Below are 16,887 nucleotides of genomic sequence, written 5' to 3' on the forward strand. Positions count from 1 at the left end.
TGAAACCACTTTGTGTTGTCACCCTACAGTTTGATGCTCCTGGCTACTCCAAAGGCCACACAGGGGTTTGGCCCAGGGGCACAGGGAGCCGTGTCACAGCCGAAGGGCCGGGAGCCCAGGCCTGCTCTGCCTCCTACTCGCAGTCCCCGGCCTCCCAGAACTTTGTCGCCATTTGTGGAACAGAAGCAGCCTCACCTACCTCACAGGGCTGTGGCTAAGAATTAGATAAGGCAACATATGCAAAAATGGTCCCTTTTCCCCCCAAGACATCGTAGCAGGGGACAAACTTGACACACGAAATCATTACAGAGCCACAGAAGACCGTGTCTGCATTTATTCCAAATCTGACGTACAGTAAGATGGTTAATTCCAGCAAGCATGCTGTAAACACTCACAAACGCCTTCCAGTCAAGCACGCCGGCGCTCGCTGACAGACCTGCTTTGTAACGGCGGAGCGGGGGCTGAGGGGCGACGTGTCCCTGCGTGGGCGACACCGCCCCGCACAGGGCTGCGCCCGCCTGAGGAGGAGCGCGAACACACAGCGCGCGGTGGACTGCCAGGCGCGGACACGCACTAGCCCATGCCCCGCTCACGGGCACCTCCGAGCCATCTCGTCTCCACATCCCTGACGCCCAGGAAGGTGAGGCGGGTCCCCAGGGCCGCGCTGCAGGCAGGAAGGGGACTCGACTGAACCCTGGCCCGGCTGCCTCCAGAGTCCCAGCTGCCCGCGGCGCAGCTGCCCCTGCACTGAAGCCCCGGCGGTTCTGGGTAAGTGCCCGGGCTGCGCTCGGTTCCCGTGTCCCAGCGAAGAGGTGAGCAGAGTCAGCCAGTGGGACACCCACGTCAGGGTGCAGGTGAATGTCGGGGCCGGCCAGCCCACCCCCACCGCGACCTCCCCCTCATGGCGCTGCGCGTCCTCGTCCTCTCTGCCACGCAAGGCATCGTGCACTCAGAGGTGTTATCATCGCATTAACACGGGGCATGGATGATCACACAGACGCACTAGCCATCGTATTAATACAGGGCACAAGAGGTGTTAATAGCCCAACGGGCTGCTCCCTGTGAGGACTCTAGGTGACGGGGTTGGGCAAGACTCCTCACACCATAAGGGGGCTCCACGTTCCTCCTACAGGCAGGACTGGCTCACCGGGGCGAGGCTGTCTCAGTCACCTAAATGGACGGGACACGTGTGGGGACCCTGTGCCAGCATCTGGGTGAGGCGATGGGGCGTGGGGCACTGTGGAGAGGCTGAGGCAAGGACAGGGACCTGGATGTCATTTCAGAGTGACGTGCGAGGCCACGCGTGGGACGCGGCAGGCACACCGATCGACAGCGTGCGCCGCGGATCTGGGGGCAATCGCTCCGCCTTCTACTCTTCTAGAATGTACCATCTACAGAATCCGCACTGTTGCCATTTTTCCGCACTGAGCATATTCACTCAGCCAACACATTTATTAGCCCCTAGTACACGCCACGCACTGGCGCGCGCGCCACTTCGGAGACCGGGGCAGAACTGCAGGGGGAGCGGGCGCGGCAGCAGGCGACGCTGCTCCGCCCGGAATCCCGTCTGCTGCTCCTCTTGGCTAAGAGGCGGAGACCCGGGAGCCTGTGGGCTTCTCACGAGAGGCAACAGGGTGTCCGGGGAAGCCAGTGGACCCAGCCGGAGGGTGGCTGGCAGGCATTGAGCACCAGCTGGACGCAGGACACCACCCTGGTGCTTCCCAGGGACACGTCACCCACACCTCCCAGGACCCCATGAGGTAGAAACTCCCACACAGCCACTTCGGAGATGAGCAACAGATCTAGGCACGGTGACTAATTCAAGTCACTGTGGGCCAGAATCCCAAGCTGTCTCCTCTTTGCAGGGAAGCCCCCTGCCCGACACACCTGGCTTGTGACATACAGGCCCAGGCTGGGGGGGCGGCCCTGCAGCTCACCGCGGCTGGGACTCTCCGGGGCTCTTCTGTCCCCCCCGCCGGCAGGCCTTCTCGGGAGGCGCTAGGGCACAGCAGGGCCTGGCATGCCCCTCGGTTATTTAGGATGGGAAGTGCTTACCACAGAGTCCAAATGCCACCTAGTGTGAACCGCCCGCTGCACTGCTGAGGGCATCTTCTCTTACGCCCTATTTAAGCTTCACGGAGAAGCAGGAAATAAGTAAACCCATCACACCTTCATTCAGAGATCTCAGCTCAAACTGCTGAAGGGGTGTTTCAGGAACTGAACAAAACCCTCTTGAGAACCTAACCAGCTCTGAGGACCTTCCTAAGCAGAAAAGAGAAACTGGTTTGGAACCAAAGCACTGTATCAAGCAATGTCCACGTCATCATATAATTTTTCCTCCTTTCTAAAAAAATCTAGGATCAAGACAGTAGGCAGGAAAAGTCACGGAACGCCATGCAGGAGTCGGTGCTTGGCCGTGAGTGACTGCCGTAGATGCCAGGCACGGGCCGAGGCTCTGCGGCAGGTTTTGTGGACTGGGTGCTCCCTGTCCTGGGGCCGCCTCTGCTGCACGCTTTCCAGGAGAGGGGCCAGAGGTGGCAGAGTGACAGTGTGGAGGGCGTCTGTTCTCGGAGGGGTGCTTCTCGGTGCAACACGGTTTTATCAGCCATGGTTCAGAATAACACAAAAAGACGTGTTAAGTCTGGCTTTACTTATACTCGCTCTTGAGGCTCTTGGTGTTTGGCTGACAGCAGACACGCTCAGCCGACCGAATTCCCAGCACTTACAGCGAGCACAGACCAGCCTGAGCCTGGGGGCTCCAGGGGAGGAGGCGGCACCGTGAGGAGGAACAGGGATGACAGTGAGGAAGGGCCAAGACACCTGGAGAAGTTGATGGTTCCATTTCTAGAGGATGCGTCCAGAACAGGCAAACGCACAGAGACAGAAGGTTGGGGGTGGCGACCAAGGGGCGCTGGGTTTCTTCCGGGGGTAATGAAACGATCCGAAATCGTGCTGTTGCTGAGCTCTGTGACCACGCTAAGCCACTGTTGTGCAGATCAGATCAATTGTGAATTGTATCTCAATAAAGCTGTCAGGAAAAAAAGCAGCCATCCTGAAGATAAAGGGGACACAGTGGACAACACCAATTGGGGACATTTACTGGGATGGCCTCAAAGGCCAGCAGAGCTAGAATTCAAGGTGTGTGAGAAATGGGATCAAAGTGAAGGAGTGCTCCAGGGCACTGGGACGACAGTGGCTTGGGTCCACCCCGCTGCCAGGCAGAGCCCTGGTTCTAGCGAGGGAAGAGTCCACCATGGTATTCTGCACTCTGGTCACAGAGTAAGTGCTTATCGGAAGCTGGGGAAATGTCACAGAAAGCTTGGCAGGTGTCCGCACCCAGTGACACCCCCTCCAGGGTTACTGGACAGGAGAGACGGGGCCGGAGGCTGGTGGCTGGGAAGCCTCAGTTCCTCTTCTCCCTCGCCTGGTCCTTCGCTGCTGCCGGGATGACCACACGCCACGCACCATCTGGGGCGTGGAACCTTGGTGGCCCTGCTGCCACTAGGCAAAATCTCACTGCAGGGAAGAACTCGACAACTACAGCAGTATCTGACCCAAAGTAAGTACTAGAAATTCTTACCAGAGCTAACAGCTATGCATTCTTTTACTGATAGTCTCCCTTTCATGCACACGTATGTGCACACGTGCACACACACCACTCCTCTGTCTGCCTTCCCATCACACTCCGCATGGTGTCCTCACGGAAGCCTGCAAGTACAACTGAGGACGCGAACGCGGAAACGCAGACACTCGCTTCCGGGGCCGATGGCATCAGTGTGTTCTTCAACACCCGCACCCCAAGAAGGCACTTCAGCAACAATTTCTTCAAACACTGGGCCTCGAGTCTCTCCTCAAACGTGAGACCGTCAAGGACAGAGCGGCACCCTGTCCCCTGGGAAGGGTCTGCCCAGACCTTCGCTCCCCTCCCGCCCGCTGCGGGCCCCGCAGCTGGCACCCTCCTCACTCTGTCCTCGCGCGCCAGCGCGTCCCGAGCTCGGGGGGCTGCAGCGTCCTCTGCCACTGACTGCCTGCCAAAACACGCGCTCAGGATGTCTCGTTCGCCTCCCTGCCAAACACGGTTGTTTCACTTCGCACGTTTCTATCCTGTCTCCTCTGGGTGTGTCTGGCCCTCAGCCGTCTCCCCTGCTGGGCGACAGCCCATCCCAGGCCTTCGGGCTGAGGTCCCAGCTCCCACCTGGCCCACAGGCTGAGCTCTGGCTACCCCACCCCCACCTCCACTCCAGCCGCCTCACCTCCCAGCACTGACCCCGCGGCTGGCCCTGCCCTGGGACTGCGCCTCCCCCAACCACTACCCCTGACTAGGCAACACGCCTCTGCTCCAGCTCAGACGTCACCTCCTCCAGGAACCTCTCCCGGGGCCGGGTGCCTTTTCTGCGCATCTTCTCACTGGGTGTGAGGCTCCCTGGGGCCAGGGCTGTGCCCTGTGCAATTTATCTTTGAATCCCAAATGCCCGGCACAGAGTAGGTGCAAAATAAATGCTGAATGAAGGAGCAAATGACAGACTCGAAGTCACGCTGCCATTAGCTCCCAGAAATGGGCTGTGGGTTCCCACAGGGACGGATGATAACCAGATGGCTACATAATGGGAAGCTAGGGGGCGCCTAGGGACGAGAGTCAACATGTCTACAACCGCAAGCACACGCTTCACACACCCATACACACACAGACATGTATACAAAAACGCACACGCATGTACACTCACATGCACACTCAACGCTGGGGACCCGGCAGCCCCTAGGAGGGGGCCTGCCCCGGCCCGACTGGCCTATCTGAGCCCACCCTGTCCCAGCCAGCGTTCTTCCGCAGCTCGTGGAAGAGCAGCTGTCGCTGCAGGCTCCTCAGGCTCTCCAGGTCTTCCAGAGAGAGCGGCATGGCCGACTCCCCCAGACCCTCCTCCTCCTCCTCCTCCATTCCCCTGAGTCCGTCGGGGGGCTGCGGGGAGCTCCGGGAGATGTAGCCCTGGTCAGACTGCACCGACTGCCGCTGCTCCTCCTCGCACGGCGTGTAGGGGTCTTGTTGGAGGAGTGAGAGCATCAGGCCCTCCAGCCGCTCTCGCGTCTCGCTCGGGAGGGGCTCAGGAGACGCCAGCGGGGCGCTGCAGCGACGTGGGCCCCCCGAGTCCACGGGCAGGAAGAGCACACTGTTCTGCTGAGGGCCACGGCCCCCCAGCAGCGGGTGGGCCTCGCCTTCCTCCAGCACAGCCAGCCGGCTGGCCATGCTGCCCCCGTCAGCGACAGGCACGGGCTCCGCAGCCTGAGCTGGAGGGACCTTCTCCACCGGGAGCACCGTCGTCCGCAGGGGCTGGGCCGCTGGCTGCCCCTCTGGCAGCAGCTGAGGCTCCAGCCTCCACACTCCTCCTGCTTCCCCGCCGAGGAGCACGCTCACCGCCAGCCCGTCGGCGGAGGCAGGCTCCCGCACCACGGGCCTCTGCCTGACGATGCCCACTCCTGGCGGCAGCGGCGGCTCTTCAAACACCTCTTCGTCCAGGGACGGGAGGTCCTGGTCGTCCGCTGAGCACAGGTTCTCGTGCTCAAACCAGTCGGGGCGCCGGGCCTGCCACTCCCGGAACCGCTCCACGGCCTCCCTGAGCTGCCGGCCGCTGGCGCTGTGCAGGTAGTTTTTGCCCGTGAGCTCCCCGACGCGGTGCATGCGGCCGGGCTCGAACATCTCCAGGTCCTGGATCCGGAAGTACACCTCCTCGAACCCGTCCATGAGGGCGTACCTGGAAGTGATGTTAAAGAGGTCGGGGACGTCGCCCTCGCTGCTGATGCCGCTGAAGTAGCAGACGACGTAGGTGCCGAAGCAGGCCGGCTTCCTGAAGTCTGGCAGGATCACGTTCATGGCCGCCGTGAACAGGTCCCCAGCGGGCTTCCTGCGGTCACACCGCAGCCGGACGGCAGGCTCCTCCCAGCCCAGGATAGCCTGCCACTTGGCCTGGGTTCCTCGGGAGCACAGGATGATGATTTTGGAGTTGCTCCCCACCATCTCCTGCTTCTGGCGGCCCACCCAGGTCATGACCCCCACCTCCGAGATGGCCTGTTCCTCCAGCAGGTCGAGGGCTACTTCAGTGCCACAGACGGTGAGCAGGAACTGGGCGAATTTTAGGACGACATCCACATAGAGAGGGTGGTCGGCTGAGTAGACGATCCAAACCTTCCTTGGCTTCAGGGCTGGGGGGGTCAGGTCAGCTGCAGGCGGGACACCTAAGGAAACAAGGGTACACGTGTGCTGACCCTCCCGCCACAGGCCAAGGGCGGCGTCCTCTGCTGGCCAGCCTGGGACGGGCCTGGACCGAACACCGAGCTTGGCTGCTAGACCAAGGCACGCAACGGAGGCCTCTTGGAACAAGCCAGATGTTGCCGCTTCGCCTTGCTTTGGCTGCCCGAAAAAAATCCCAGTCTGGTGCCTCACGAGAAAAAGAATCTCTGTCTCTCACACATCCCTATCTGGTCTTTAGCCTGGACTTTAATCACTTTAATCAAAACAAGAGAAGAGGCACGAAGGCCTCTCTGCGGGACAGAAACGCCTGGACCTCTTTTCACAAAATACGGTGCTTACCTTCCTTTCCCCCGAGTGACTGAAACAATGGCGCCCAGGCCTTGCTATTGGGGGCCCCCTGCAAGCCCTCTGGGTCGGGTACGGGAAGTGGGGGCCCTGACGTGGGGTCTCCTGAAGGGACCTGGAGTCAGACTGCAGAAGGCGACCCTCTAACCTCTCGACACACACGCACCATCCGGGAGACACTTACCGGCGTGTTTGGTGTCATTATCGTGTTTCTCATGATGAGTCCCTGAAAGGAAGAGAGATACACTGGAGTGGGTCTTTGGGAAGAGAAATGGGGACCAGCCCCGTGTCAGCGACGGTAAGGGCAAGCCCCGAGCCAGCAGTCACTGGACGCACGAGGGCCCTCGTGGGGGAGGCCGTGCGGCTGGTCGCGCAGCGTGGGGCCTGGTCTGCCACGCGAGCTGTGTGGTCGGAGAAGCTTACTAATGCCTCAGAAACTCAGTTTCTTCCTCCGTAAAGCGGGTCTGTGTTTGATCTCAGCTTACTGGGTATTAAATGAGATACTGTATGTGACGTGCCTGGAGTATTGTCCAAACTCGTTCACGTGGGGTCACAATTATTACTGTGTAGCACTGACCCAGCTAGGACCCCCAGAGCAGTGCTGGGGGGCTGTGCCCTGGTCCCCGTCGGCGTCCTGGTCTCCCTGCCCCCCGCAGTGTGGCCGGCCCAGCAGACTCCACGTGAGGGGACAGCCTTCCCCACAAGCGTCCCTCCGGGAAGCGAGTATCTTACCACACTCCTTTCCAGAAGCTGCCCCACCCGGCCCACTTGCGACACTTCCTCCTGGCATTTCTGAGGTGAGCGAGGGGAACCCACACGCTTAAGCAATTGTTCCCCTCGAGATGTGGCGACATGGCAGGCGTTAACTGCTCCGTGACAGCGGGGGCGGCTGAAATCCACAGGTGGCCGCGCAAGAGGCTTAGAGCCTTAATTTCATTCCTCACTCTCAACTGTCAAGACAGTCACGTAACTAGCGAGGTTCCCCCTTCCCTGGACGCCCCGGAAGGTCAGACGCACGACAGCAGAAATGAAACAAAGGCCCCCGGCCCCCACGGAGAGGTTACAGGAGGACGCTCCGGAGGAGGAGCGTCCGGTGGGTCTGCTCGCGCTGGGTGGCTTCTTTCTACAAGACCGAACCCTGAAGGGCCTCGGCGAGTGTGGAAACGGCTTCCCAGAAGATTGAAGGGGCAGCGTAGGGTCGTGGAGGGCAGGGAAGGGCTGAGCCCCCACCCACGTTCTCCCTGCTTGGCACGCGCCAGCCAGAGGAGGCCACGAGAGGGAGGGGCTGGATTTACTAATCCCCGGCGGCCAGCACTGCCCTCGCTGTCTCGCCGACCCGCACCACAGCCGGAGGGAAGCATCGGGATTGCACTTTGCAGAACGGAAAACGAAACCTACGTACGGTTCGTTACACAACCGGCCCACGACTGCAGGCTGGTGAGTGGGGCTGGGATCTGCTCCTGTGGTCGGTCCGAACCCCAGCCTTTTCTGTCCCCCCCATTTTCCCTGGCCCCAGACGTGGGCGCAGGGGCTGCAGGACAGGGCTGTTCAGGCTGCTCTGCCGGCCTGGCTGAGCACTGCTGATGCAGGGCAACTCCACTCTGGCTCCTTCCAGCCTGCTGATTTTTTTTTTGAGACAGAGCCTCACTGTGTCGCCCGGGCTAGAGTGCTGTGGCGTCAGCCTAGCTCACAGCAACCTTAAACTCCTGGGCTCAAGTGATCCTCCTGCCTCAGCCTCCCGAGTAGCTGGGATTACAGGCGTGAGCCACCGCGCCCGGCCATTATTTTTCCATCGCCATTTTACGAGAGGAAGCCGAGGACGCTCAGGGCCAGGTGGCCCGCCCAGGTGCCAAGTGTGGAGCTGGTGCTCGGGCCCAGCTCAGCCCCGGGCTCCAGGTTCTTGGTAACTGAGGCCGAGGCAAGGCAGGAGGCAGGAGACGTGACCTGACATTGAAGGGCCGGCACTGAAGATGCCCCCGAGCACTGGCTCCTCGGAGGACCAGCTGGAGGCTGCAGCTGGAGGAGAAGGGAGAGCAGGAAGGAAGGGGCGCGGAAGGGAGAGCCGGGGGCAGCCCCGACCCTGCCTCTTACCAGACAGCCGCCAGGTCATGCAGAGGATGAACAGGACGGCGGAGCCCACCAGCAGGAGGGAGATGCCCGTGATGAAGCCGTACACCCACAGGGGCGGGTAGTCTGTGTGAGCAGAACGGTGAGAGTGACGTGGCGGGCGCTGCTCCGCTGCCCGCGCTCCCCGGCCCCGGGCTCTGTCCTCTCTGGCGCGCACAGCCACGTGCCGGCGGGCTCGCCCCCTCTGGGCTGGCCTTGTCTGCCTGGCTCAGTCAGGGGCTTCCCGCGTGGCCCCTGCAGAAAGCCCCCCGAGGACCTGCGTCGCTGCGGGAAGATGTGAGCTTACCTGCAACCACGTCTGCAACGAGAACGAGAGAGAAGGGGAATGGGGCTCTTAATTACCAGCAGTCATCAGGAAGCCACCGCCGACACCCTCGGGGGCCTTAACGACCCTGGCCCTGCTCCGGGCACTTTAGATCCTGGCTGCACTTAATGAAACCATCTGCATGAGCCGCCTCTAGCTGCTGCTGTGAGAACAGACGCCTCTCCCCTCTGCGTGGGGCCAGGGTTCTCGTCCAGCCCAGTGCCACGTCTGCGCTCTGACCAGCGAGCAGCGGGGGCCTCCCGTGAAGGGGGGGCACGTGGCTTCTGAAGGAGATGCTGGCCTGTGAGCTGCTGAGTGTCAAGGCCGCAACTCAGACCCCAGGGCTCTGCCTCGTCCTTGGTGTGTGATCTTGGACAAGTCATTTGACATCTATGAGCGTTACTCACACTCTGTGCGGATGTTAAAATACTCTGTTCAGTACGTGCTGCATACACACAACTCTATGATAACATCTACCCCGTGGTGCAGTCAAGGAAGCAGAGGACCAGAAAGGTTAAGTACTTTGTCCAAGGCTGCACAGCTAATGACAGCCCGTCAGGACTCCAACCCAGGGAGGGACACTCGACGCCCCCTGTGGGAGCTCCTCGTTATATCAGACTCTCCACCCCATGTCCCCTCGAGCCAGGTCAGGATTCGGCTCAGACCTTCACCCACTCTGGCCCCCGCATGGCCCAGGAGAGGCACATTCCTCCTACCTAGAGTCTCTGGGACGTCTGGGCAGGGAACCGTCACGGAGTGGCGGAGGCAGTCGTTGAGACAGCTGTTGAAGAAGGGCTGGATCTGTGGGGCGGAGAAGGGGTGGGGAAGGGAGGGCTGCAAGGGTGCGGAGGACCCCGTGCCTTCTCGCCAGCAGAGGTCATTTGAGAGTAACGGGCCGAGTGGCTGTGAGGCCAGATCCCCCACCAGCGAGAGGGCGTTGAAGGACCCCTGCCTCGTGCTGGGGTGAGCGCGAGGCCACGAGCTGCCCCCCCTCTGTCCTCGCCCACCTGGCAGGGACGCCCACCAGCGCTCGCTCCCACCTCTGCCCACGCCACTGGCCCACCTGCAGGCGGTGGTGGCAGCACCAGTCCGAGTTGTGGATGGTGAGCGTGACGTTGGATCGCGGCTGGAAATCCTCGCGTCTGGGCTGGAGGGGGGAGGATGGGGAAGGCCGGCTGGTTAGGAAGCTGCGAGAACTCTCTGCTGTCCAGGGCTCCTCGGGAAGGCCAGAGGGAGACGTGCTCCTCAGGTTTCCGTTCCAGGAAAAACTCCCTTTCTGCAAGGCAGCTGGTTTGTTGCTAACTCATAAGCACATCTAGGAACTGGTGTTCCCTCTTTGCTTCGGCTGCCTGGAATCGGGGTACGAACGTGTGTTCACACCCAACAGCCATGTAGACCAGCACGGCACGTTTCCGGCACTAACCTGGCTTCGTCTCGTCTCCTTATCTTTAGTTCTCCTTTGCCTTAATTTCCACATTTGTTTCTCTTTTTTAACCCCCCAAATCCTTTCTGGGATAAAGTAGACTAAACACAGCAAAACAAAAAGGGAACGGGGGAGAGTGTGGGGAGAGAAGGACAGAAAGGACCGAGTCATGGGCAGGGCGGGGTCAGCTCCTATACCAGCTACAGCCCTGACCGTGAGGTCAGCAGCAAAGGTCGCCTCCGGAGCCAACTGTGCACCGACAGGGAAGGAAAGGGCGAGGTGGCTCACGGTCGCGGCTGACGGGGCTGGCACCGAGCTCCGAGCTGCCAGCCCCGTCAGGACCGGCAGAGGAGGCGTCGCTCGGAGGGCGGTCCGAGCCGTGCTGGGGGGCCAGGGAACGGCAGCGTTACCGCAGCGACGTGCTGGACGTGCTCAAAGCAGACGTGGTCCTCCGCGTGGGGGAAGCTGCTCAGCAGGAGCTGGTAGTGGGCGGGCTCGTGCCACAGGGCGAAGCCCACGCGCAGCCGGTGGGCCTCCGAGGCCTCCACGGTGATGTTGGGCTCCCACAGGCTGCCTGCCCAGGGCACAGACGCAGGCGGCACGTGAGGGGGCATGCTCAGGCACCCGGGGCGAGCCTCCCCAGCAGCCACGCTTACCTGAGTTCACACATGGCGTGGTGAGCTTCATCCTGGGGTCCTCGCAGCCTGCCGACCCCGAAAGGACAATCGTCAAGCCTTCACTTTAGGAAGTTTGTTCTTCCAGATTCCTGACACCGGGGACCCGGATCTTTTTCCTTCAGGGAGCCGGTCCAAGGGGCCCCTCCAAAGAGAGCTCTAGGCCTGGACGGCTGTCACTGGCCGGAGGCCCACAAAACTGGGGCTGGCCGGGCGGGCCTGTCCTCTCGCGGGAAACCTCCCGATTCCACCGTACTCCTGCTGGGCCTGCTCTGGGTGACCAAAGATTCCTCGTCCCCTCCAGGCCCTTCTCTTGCCACCTACAGCTGCTTCTCTCCAGAGCTGCCTCTGCGGCTGACCAGCACTCTGGTGCCCCAGGGCAGGGACCCTCACACTTGTCGCTGACCACCGTCAGGTTTCCGACTCGGGTCTGGGCGGCGCCAGAGTCTGACAAGTGCCCAAGTCATCTGTTAATGCTGCTGGCCCAGGGACCACAGCTCGAGGCCCACTGCTCCAGTCACCTTCTTGGTCCTCCTCCAAACCGCCTTGACTATAGTATTTGTATTTGGGCTCAAGAAGACACGTGACAGGTGTGAATCACCATGGAGGGGCAAGGACAGTCAGTCTATTTTAGGAACAGGCCAGGGGAGATTTACTCATTCGACACTTACTGAGCACCTACTGTGTGCCAGGTGCTGTTCTAGGCACTGAAGAGACAGTGGTGAATAACACGAAGTCCCCGTCCTCTGGAGATTACACTCCAGTAGCAGAGACCAATAAAAGCAAATAAGCAGGCCGAGGCGGGCGGATCGTTTGAGCTCAGGAGCTTGAAACCAGCCTGAGCAAGAGCGAGACCCCGTCTCTACTAAAACTAGAAAGAAATTGGACAACTAAAAATACATAGAAAAAAATTAGTCGGGCATGGTGGCACATGCCTGTAGTCCCAGCTACTCGGGAGGCTGAGGCAGAAGGATCGCTTGAGCCCAGGAGTTTGAGGTTGCTGTGAGCTAGGCTGACGCCATGGCACTCACTCTAGCCTGGGCAAAAGAGTGAGACTCTGTCTCAAAAAAAAAAAAAAAAAAGCAAATAAGCAGCATAACCACGCAAAAAGATGAAGCAAGGTAAATAGCGTGTGCTCACGCTGTGCGGGGTGTTCCAGGGACGAAGGGCGTCACCATCCTTAACGAGCACTTCCTGACCACCTGCCACACGCAAGGCCATCCCCAGGTTGTGGACATTTCACAGATGGGCAGAAGACCCAGACCTCGTCCTCAAGCAGGCTGGGGCTCCAGACACAGCCGCCTTTGAACAGCGAGAAGCGCGGGCCACGGCTGCGGCTCTGGGAGGACACAGCGAGCAGGTGCACACACCACATGGCGCCTGAGAGAAGCCCGGCAGAGAACGGGTGGGGAGCGGGGGTGTCGCCGTGGGGAGGGTGCTGGATGAATGCAGGCAGGAGGCGGCGCAGAAAGAGGACAAGCGACGGAGGATGGGGCCAGGCTGAGAGCAGGGGCTGTGACTCTTCTATGAGTGGCTTGTCTTCCTGATGTTTTCTGGGTAGAAAGGGCACGTCTCTAGACAGGGAGAGGGACTCTGGCTCCCATAAAACTCCGGGGATCTTGGGCTGATACCCACTGTTGTGCCAACAGAGAACGGGCTCTGCCTTCAGGGAGCGGAGCTGCAGCCGCACACCAGCGGGCTCCCAGCCCCCGCATCTGTCCGTCCTGGGGGTGTCACGGGCTGGCAGTGGCAGCCACCATCTTGCCGAGCAGGAAGGCCGATGTCTCCAGACCTGCCGCTTTCTGCTCACAGAGCCCAGTGGGGAAGGGACTGTCTTGGGAGGATGGTCTTACCAGGCACGAGGAGGTTTCTGGACTGGTGGTTCGGGTCCCCATCAGGGATCGGCTTGGGCAGGTGGTGAACGGTCACCTCGTACTCCTGGTCAGGGTCGACCACAAAGTGGCTGAAGGTGAAACGCCACTGAAGGGAGGGAATGGAGGTTGGGCAGGTTACGCACACACATCTCTCACCCGCCGGCTACCAAACATTCTCTCAAAACAAGAATAAAACCACGACAAACCTAAAACCAGGGGTACCAGTTATCTTTGTTCTTTGTTTTCTCTGGTCTTTTCTGCCTATTTAAAAAAACCTGGATCTGGCCTCATCAGCAGATAGTGTCATAATGCAAAGGAATTTGGGGACTGGAAGGCGTCCTCCCCCGCCATCGGCCCCCTCAAACTCCAGAAGGACGGGTGTGAGGGAGCCGGGCCAGGGCCTGGGGCTAGAGAGGCTTGGCACACAGAAGGCAGCTAAGAACCACTGGTTACATGATTCTTCCTCCTTAAATGGGAAAGCCAGGGATCTCTTGAGAACGTTCTGGAGCAAAAAGGTACAGAGGGCGAGCTAGAGACCCCCACGCACTCTGGGCCCGCAGGTTGTCGCAGAGATAACACATTTGTGCGGAGTTACCGTCTGGGTGGCGTGGATTCTCGATGTAGACTCCGACTCCCACCCCAACCACCCTGGTGAGGGGCCTGGCGTCCTTTGCTTCTGAGCAGACCTAGGCACCTGGTTCTAACCGTCCACACAGCTGCCAGGTGTGGGGTCCTGACCGACCATTGGAGAGGGCTGCTTCGCTGCGTGTGCTCCTGGACCATCTAACTTGTTTTAAAGTGGCCACTTGCAGATCTAAGCCGGTAGCTTTCAAACTACAGCTTGCATCGGAATCACCTGGGCTGTTGCACGCCCATCGCCGGGCCCCACCCTCCGAGTCTCTGGCTCAGGATGTCTGGGGTGGGGTCGTGGGATGTGCATCTCTAACAAGTTCCCAAGCCACGCTGACGTTGCCGGTCCGGGAACCACAGTGTGAGCAAGGGGCAGCATCTCACCACCGCGCCGCGAGCAGCACGACGAGGCTGGACCCGCCCGCGGCAGTCCTCTGGCCGGGGCAGGCTTTTCTTCCAGGAGGTAGGCCCCAGATTAACCCAAGTGACACACAAAGGGGCCAGGGGGTGGGGCTGTGGAAGCTGTCTTCTAAGTCAACTACCTTTAAGACGGAGGGACTGGGGAAAGTGGGACGAAAAAGCAGATGGGCGTGCCAGGCAAGTGGCGCGTCCCCCAGCGCTGCTGGCAGCAGACTCAGCCCTTCACCCGGGGGCTGCTGTTTTGAGTTCCCTGAACTCTCCCAGCACCTTTGGGTCTTTCCCGCTCTGAATTTGGGGACAAGGAGTCTGCAGTGGTGTCATCGGAGGAAGGAGACCCACTCGAGAGCTGTATTCTTACCCGCCTGTGGTGGTGCCTCAGTTTAGACAGAAACTCGAACTTGACACACAGAAGTTCGTTGGTGTTCAGCTGCAGGATCGACAGCTCCGCACCCTCGAGGTACAGGATGCTGGCTGCAGGTCGGAGGGAGGAGAGGAGACAGAGATGGGATCACCGGGCAGACCGCGGGGCCTGTCACTTCCCCATCTGTGATGCTTGCTCTCGCTTACAAGAAATCTGCCCCATCTTACCTAACTCTGCACTGTTCCTTTCCGCTCCCTCTTGGGCCTCAGCCCACTGCCTGCAGACAGTTACTTCCCAGCTGGGAAAGGACACGCGACACTTTACACTGGGCTACAAGCAAGGCCTTGTACGCTTGCGGCTAGGGTGTTGGCAACAGGGCACTGAGCATAGCCACCGCCACCGTCCCGGAGAGGCTGCGGTGGCAGGGAGCACGTGGGCTGGGGACTTCCACGGACTTCCCCATGCCCTGGTTCACAGACCTGCATCAGCCCCGATCTTCCCAATTCTGTAACGCAAACTGTCTAGCCCTGACGAGGCGTGGGAATGTTTTAAAAAGTGCTGGCCCCTAAATAAAGGGAACAAGCAGGTTGGCAAATGTGTTACCATTTTTCGAGTAGATTTTTGGTACTGCAGTCATAAAATTAACCACTTGGCCTTTTTGTTTCCAGGCCGATGAAACTTCTAGGCTGAAGGAAGGCCTTTCATGAAGGATGGTGTATGATGAGAAGGCATCACTGTGGGCTAATATCTAAAACACTGAAAAAGTACTAGCTCAAGAAACGACGGATTCTCCCAGCACTAAATCTGGGCCCTCACGTCCGAGCACAGGGCTGGGAGCCCAATTCCAGCCTGTATGGGGGAGCCGATGGTCTGGGCTGTGGCCTCGCCTGGCAGTGGGGAGACCCCCCCAGGACCCTGCGGGCAGGCCCACCCACCATCTGTTTGCAGCGTCCATTCGATGTGAACCACAGGCAGCAGGTCTCCGTGCTGGGTGTGGGTAAAGCGCAGCTGGATTTGGACGTCTTTTGGGGACGAGGGGGTCAGGTTTCGAGGGTGGATCCAGCTGTCATCCAAGCAGGTACCTGGAAGCCAGGAAACAGCAGCAGTCAGCGACTTGCTGCTGAGGCCCTAAGATGCCCCGGCAGCGGGTCCAGAGAGCTGGACCGTGAAGAGCTGAGGGCCTGCCAGCTTGTCACCCTTAGCCGGGTCCTCAGCGTCACTGCCCTGCTCCCTCTTTCTAATGCTCGTGTGTGGTCACGGCAAAGCTCCTGCATCTAAAGGGGGTTCCAGGAGAGAAGACAAAGTGCCGACTTGGTTCTGAGATAGGGCAGTGGTTGGAAACGGGGCACGGGAGGGCCGGGGGCGTGTAAGAGTTGCTGTATTTTTACACATTGCGGGTCCGTAATTAGCAAAGGCACCTAAAATACGCGCCACCTCCTTGAATTACAACAAAACCAAGTCGACACCACAGCTGTCTCTTGCTTTCCAGTGGCAAGCTGCGGAAAGGCAGACTGTGGCTGCAGACACACGAGGGAGCACCCCAGAGAATACTTCCAGAATCCGAAGGACACTGGTTTCTCATTTCCCGACTTGCGGAGGAAGCGCGGGCGCACACGTCCAAGACTCTACGGGCCCCTCCTGCCGCTGTGCTCCTAACCCAAGCCCAGCCCTGGAGGGGCGTGGCCCGGCTCTGCCACACGTCAGCACGCGGCCATCGCTTTACTGACGGGGTGACAACAAGGAGAGCAAAGAAGGATGACTTACTATTCTTGACGGTGCAGTTCAGCCCCTGGGGAGGAAAAGAAGGTGGCGATTACCGCGGGGAAGCAACTTCAGTTCACACACCAATCGTCAGGAACGAAACTTGCACAGCACCCCCTTCCCGCCTGTGGGGCCTTGTCCCCACACTTTTCCCATCCTGCCCAGTCTCGGGCAAACAGGATGAGGCGTGGGTGTAGCAGAAGGCCAAGTGGAACTGGCGTTTTATGAATGACTCTTATGAGCTGGGAACCTTACAACTTTAAAAGATGCTGAGAAGGTTGTCTTGGGTGTCCTAGGGAAGGGGCCCTGACCCTCCTGAGGTTTCCAATCTTTGGTCTGGACAGCAATACTGCGAGAGATCGCGGCGAGGGCGGGGGAGACAAAAATGATGGTTCCTATTACACATCGGTTATGGAGAAGTCACCGAGTCCCTGCAACCTCTCCTAGGGAAAATGTGCCAGACCCCGTCTGGGTGATTTCTATAAATTATTTCACTCATCCTCACAACACGCTTACAACGAAGTACTATCCGTAGCCCTATTTTATAGACGAGGGAACCGAAGCGCCAGTATTACCTTCCTCCCGCCTGGGCCACGTGTGTTAACTTTCCAACCCAGAGGAGACCGGGAAGGTCGAATCTGGAAGCCCTGATGACAAATATTATCAGGGAAATGTGATCATTAGGCTGAAGTTTTGCTGACCTACTTTGGGACACACTCACCCCTCT

At 59.7% G+C, this 16,887-nt stretch overlaps 1 protein-coding gene across 2 annotated transcripts in view; it reads right to left on the reverse strand.

Moving 5' to 3' along the window:
* Positions 1-335: 335 nt before the first annotated feature.
* IL17RA (interleukin 17 receptor A) overlaps positions 336-16,887 on the reverse strand; it is a 25,517-nt gene continuing 8,965 nt past the window's right edge. The window contains exons 2-13 of one of the 2 annotated variants that reach the window (XM_012651060.1): positions 16,164-16,188; positions 15,335-15,481; positions 14,397-14,509; positions 12,968-13,094; positions 11,097-11,144; positions 10,851-11,014; positions 10,081-10,164; positions 9,734-9,818; positions 9,000-9,011; positions 8,678-8,779; positions 6,771-6,812; positions 336-6,225 (exon numbers count right to left, since the gene is read on the reverse strand). In XM_012651060.1, the coding sequence (XP_012506514.1) occupies positions 4,757-6,225; positions 6,771-6,812; positions 8,678-8,779; positions 9,000-9,011; positions 9,734-9,818; positions 10,081-10,164; positions 10,851-11,014; positions 11,097-11,144; positions 12,968-13,094; positions 14,397-14,509; positions 15,335-15,481; positions 16,164-16,188 (2,418 nt within the window). In that variant the 3' untranslated portion in view covers positions 336-4,756. The remainder of the gene's footprint in view (positions 6,226-6,770; positions 6,813-8,677; positions 8,780-8,999; positions 9,012-9,733; positions 9,819-10,080; positions 10,165-10,850; positions 11,015-11,096; positions 11,145-12,967; positions 13,095-14,396; positions 14,510-15,334; positions 15,482-16,163; positions 16,189-16,887) is intronic. The other variant, XM_012651061.1, reaches the window with a different exon arrangement.

Source organism: Propithecus coquereli, unplaced genomic scaffold (genome assembly GCF_000956105.1).
Source record: "Propithecus coquereli isolate 6110/MARCELLA unplaced genomic scaffold, Pcoq_1.0 Scaffold346, whole genome shotgun sequence".
Classification (NCBI taxonomy): domain Eukaryota; kingdom Metazoa; phylum Chordata; class Mammalia; order Primates; family Indriidae; genus Propithecus; species Propithecus coquereli.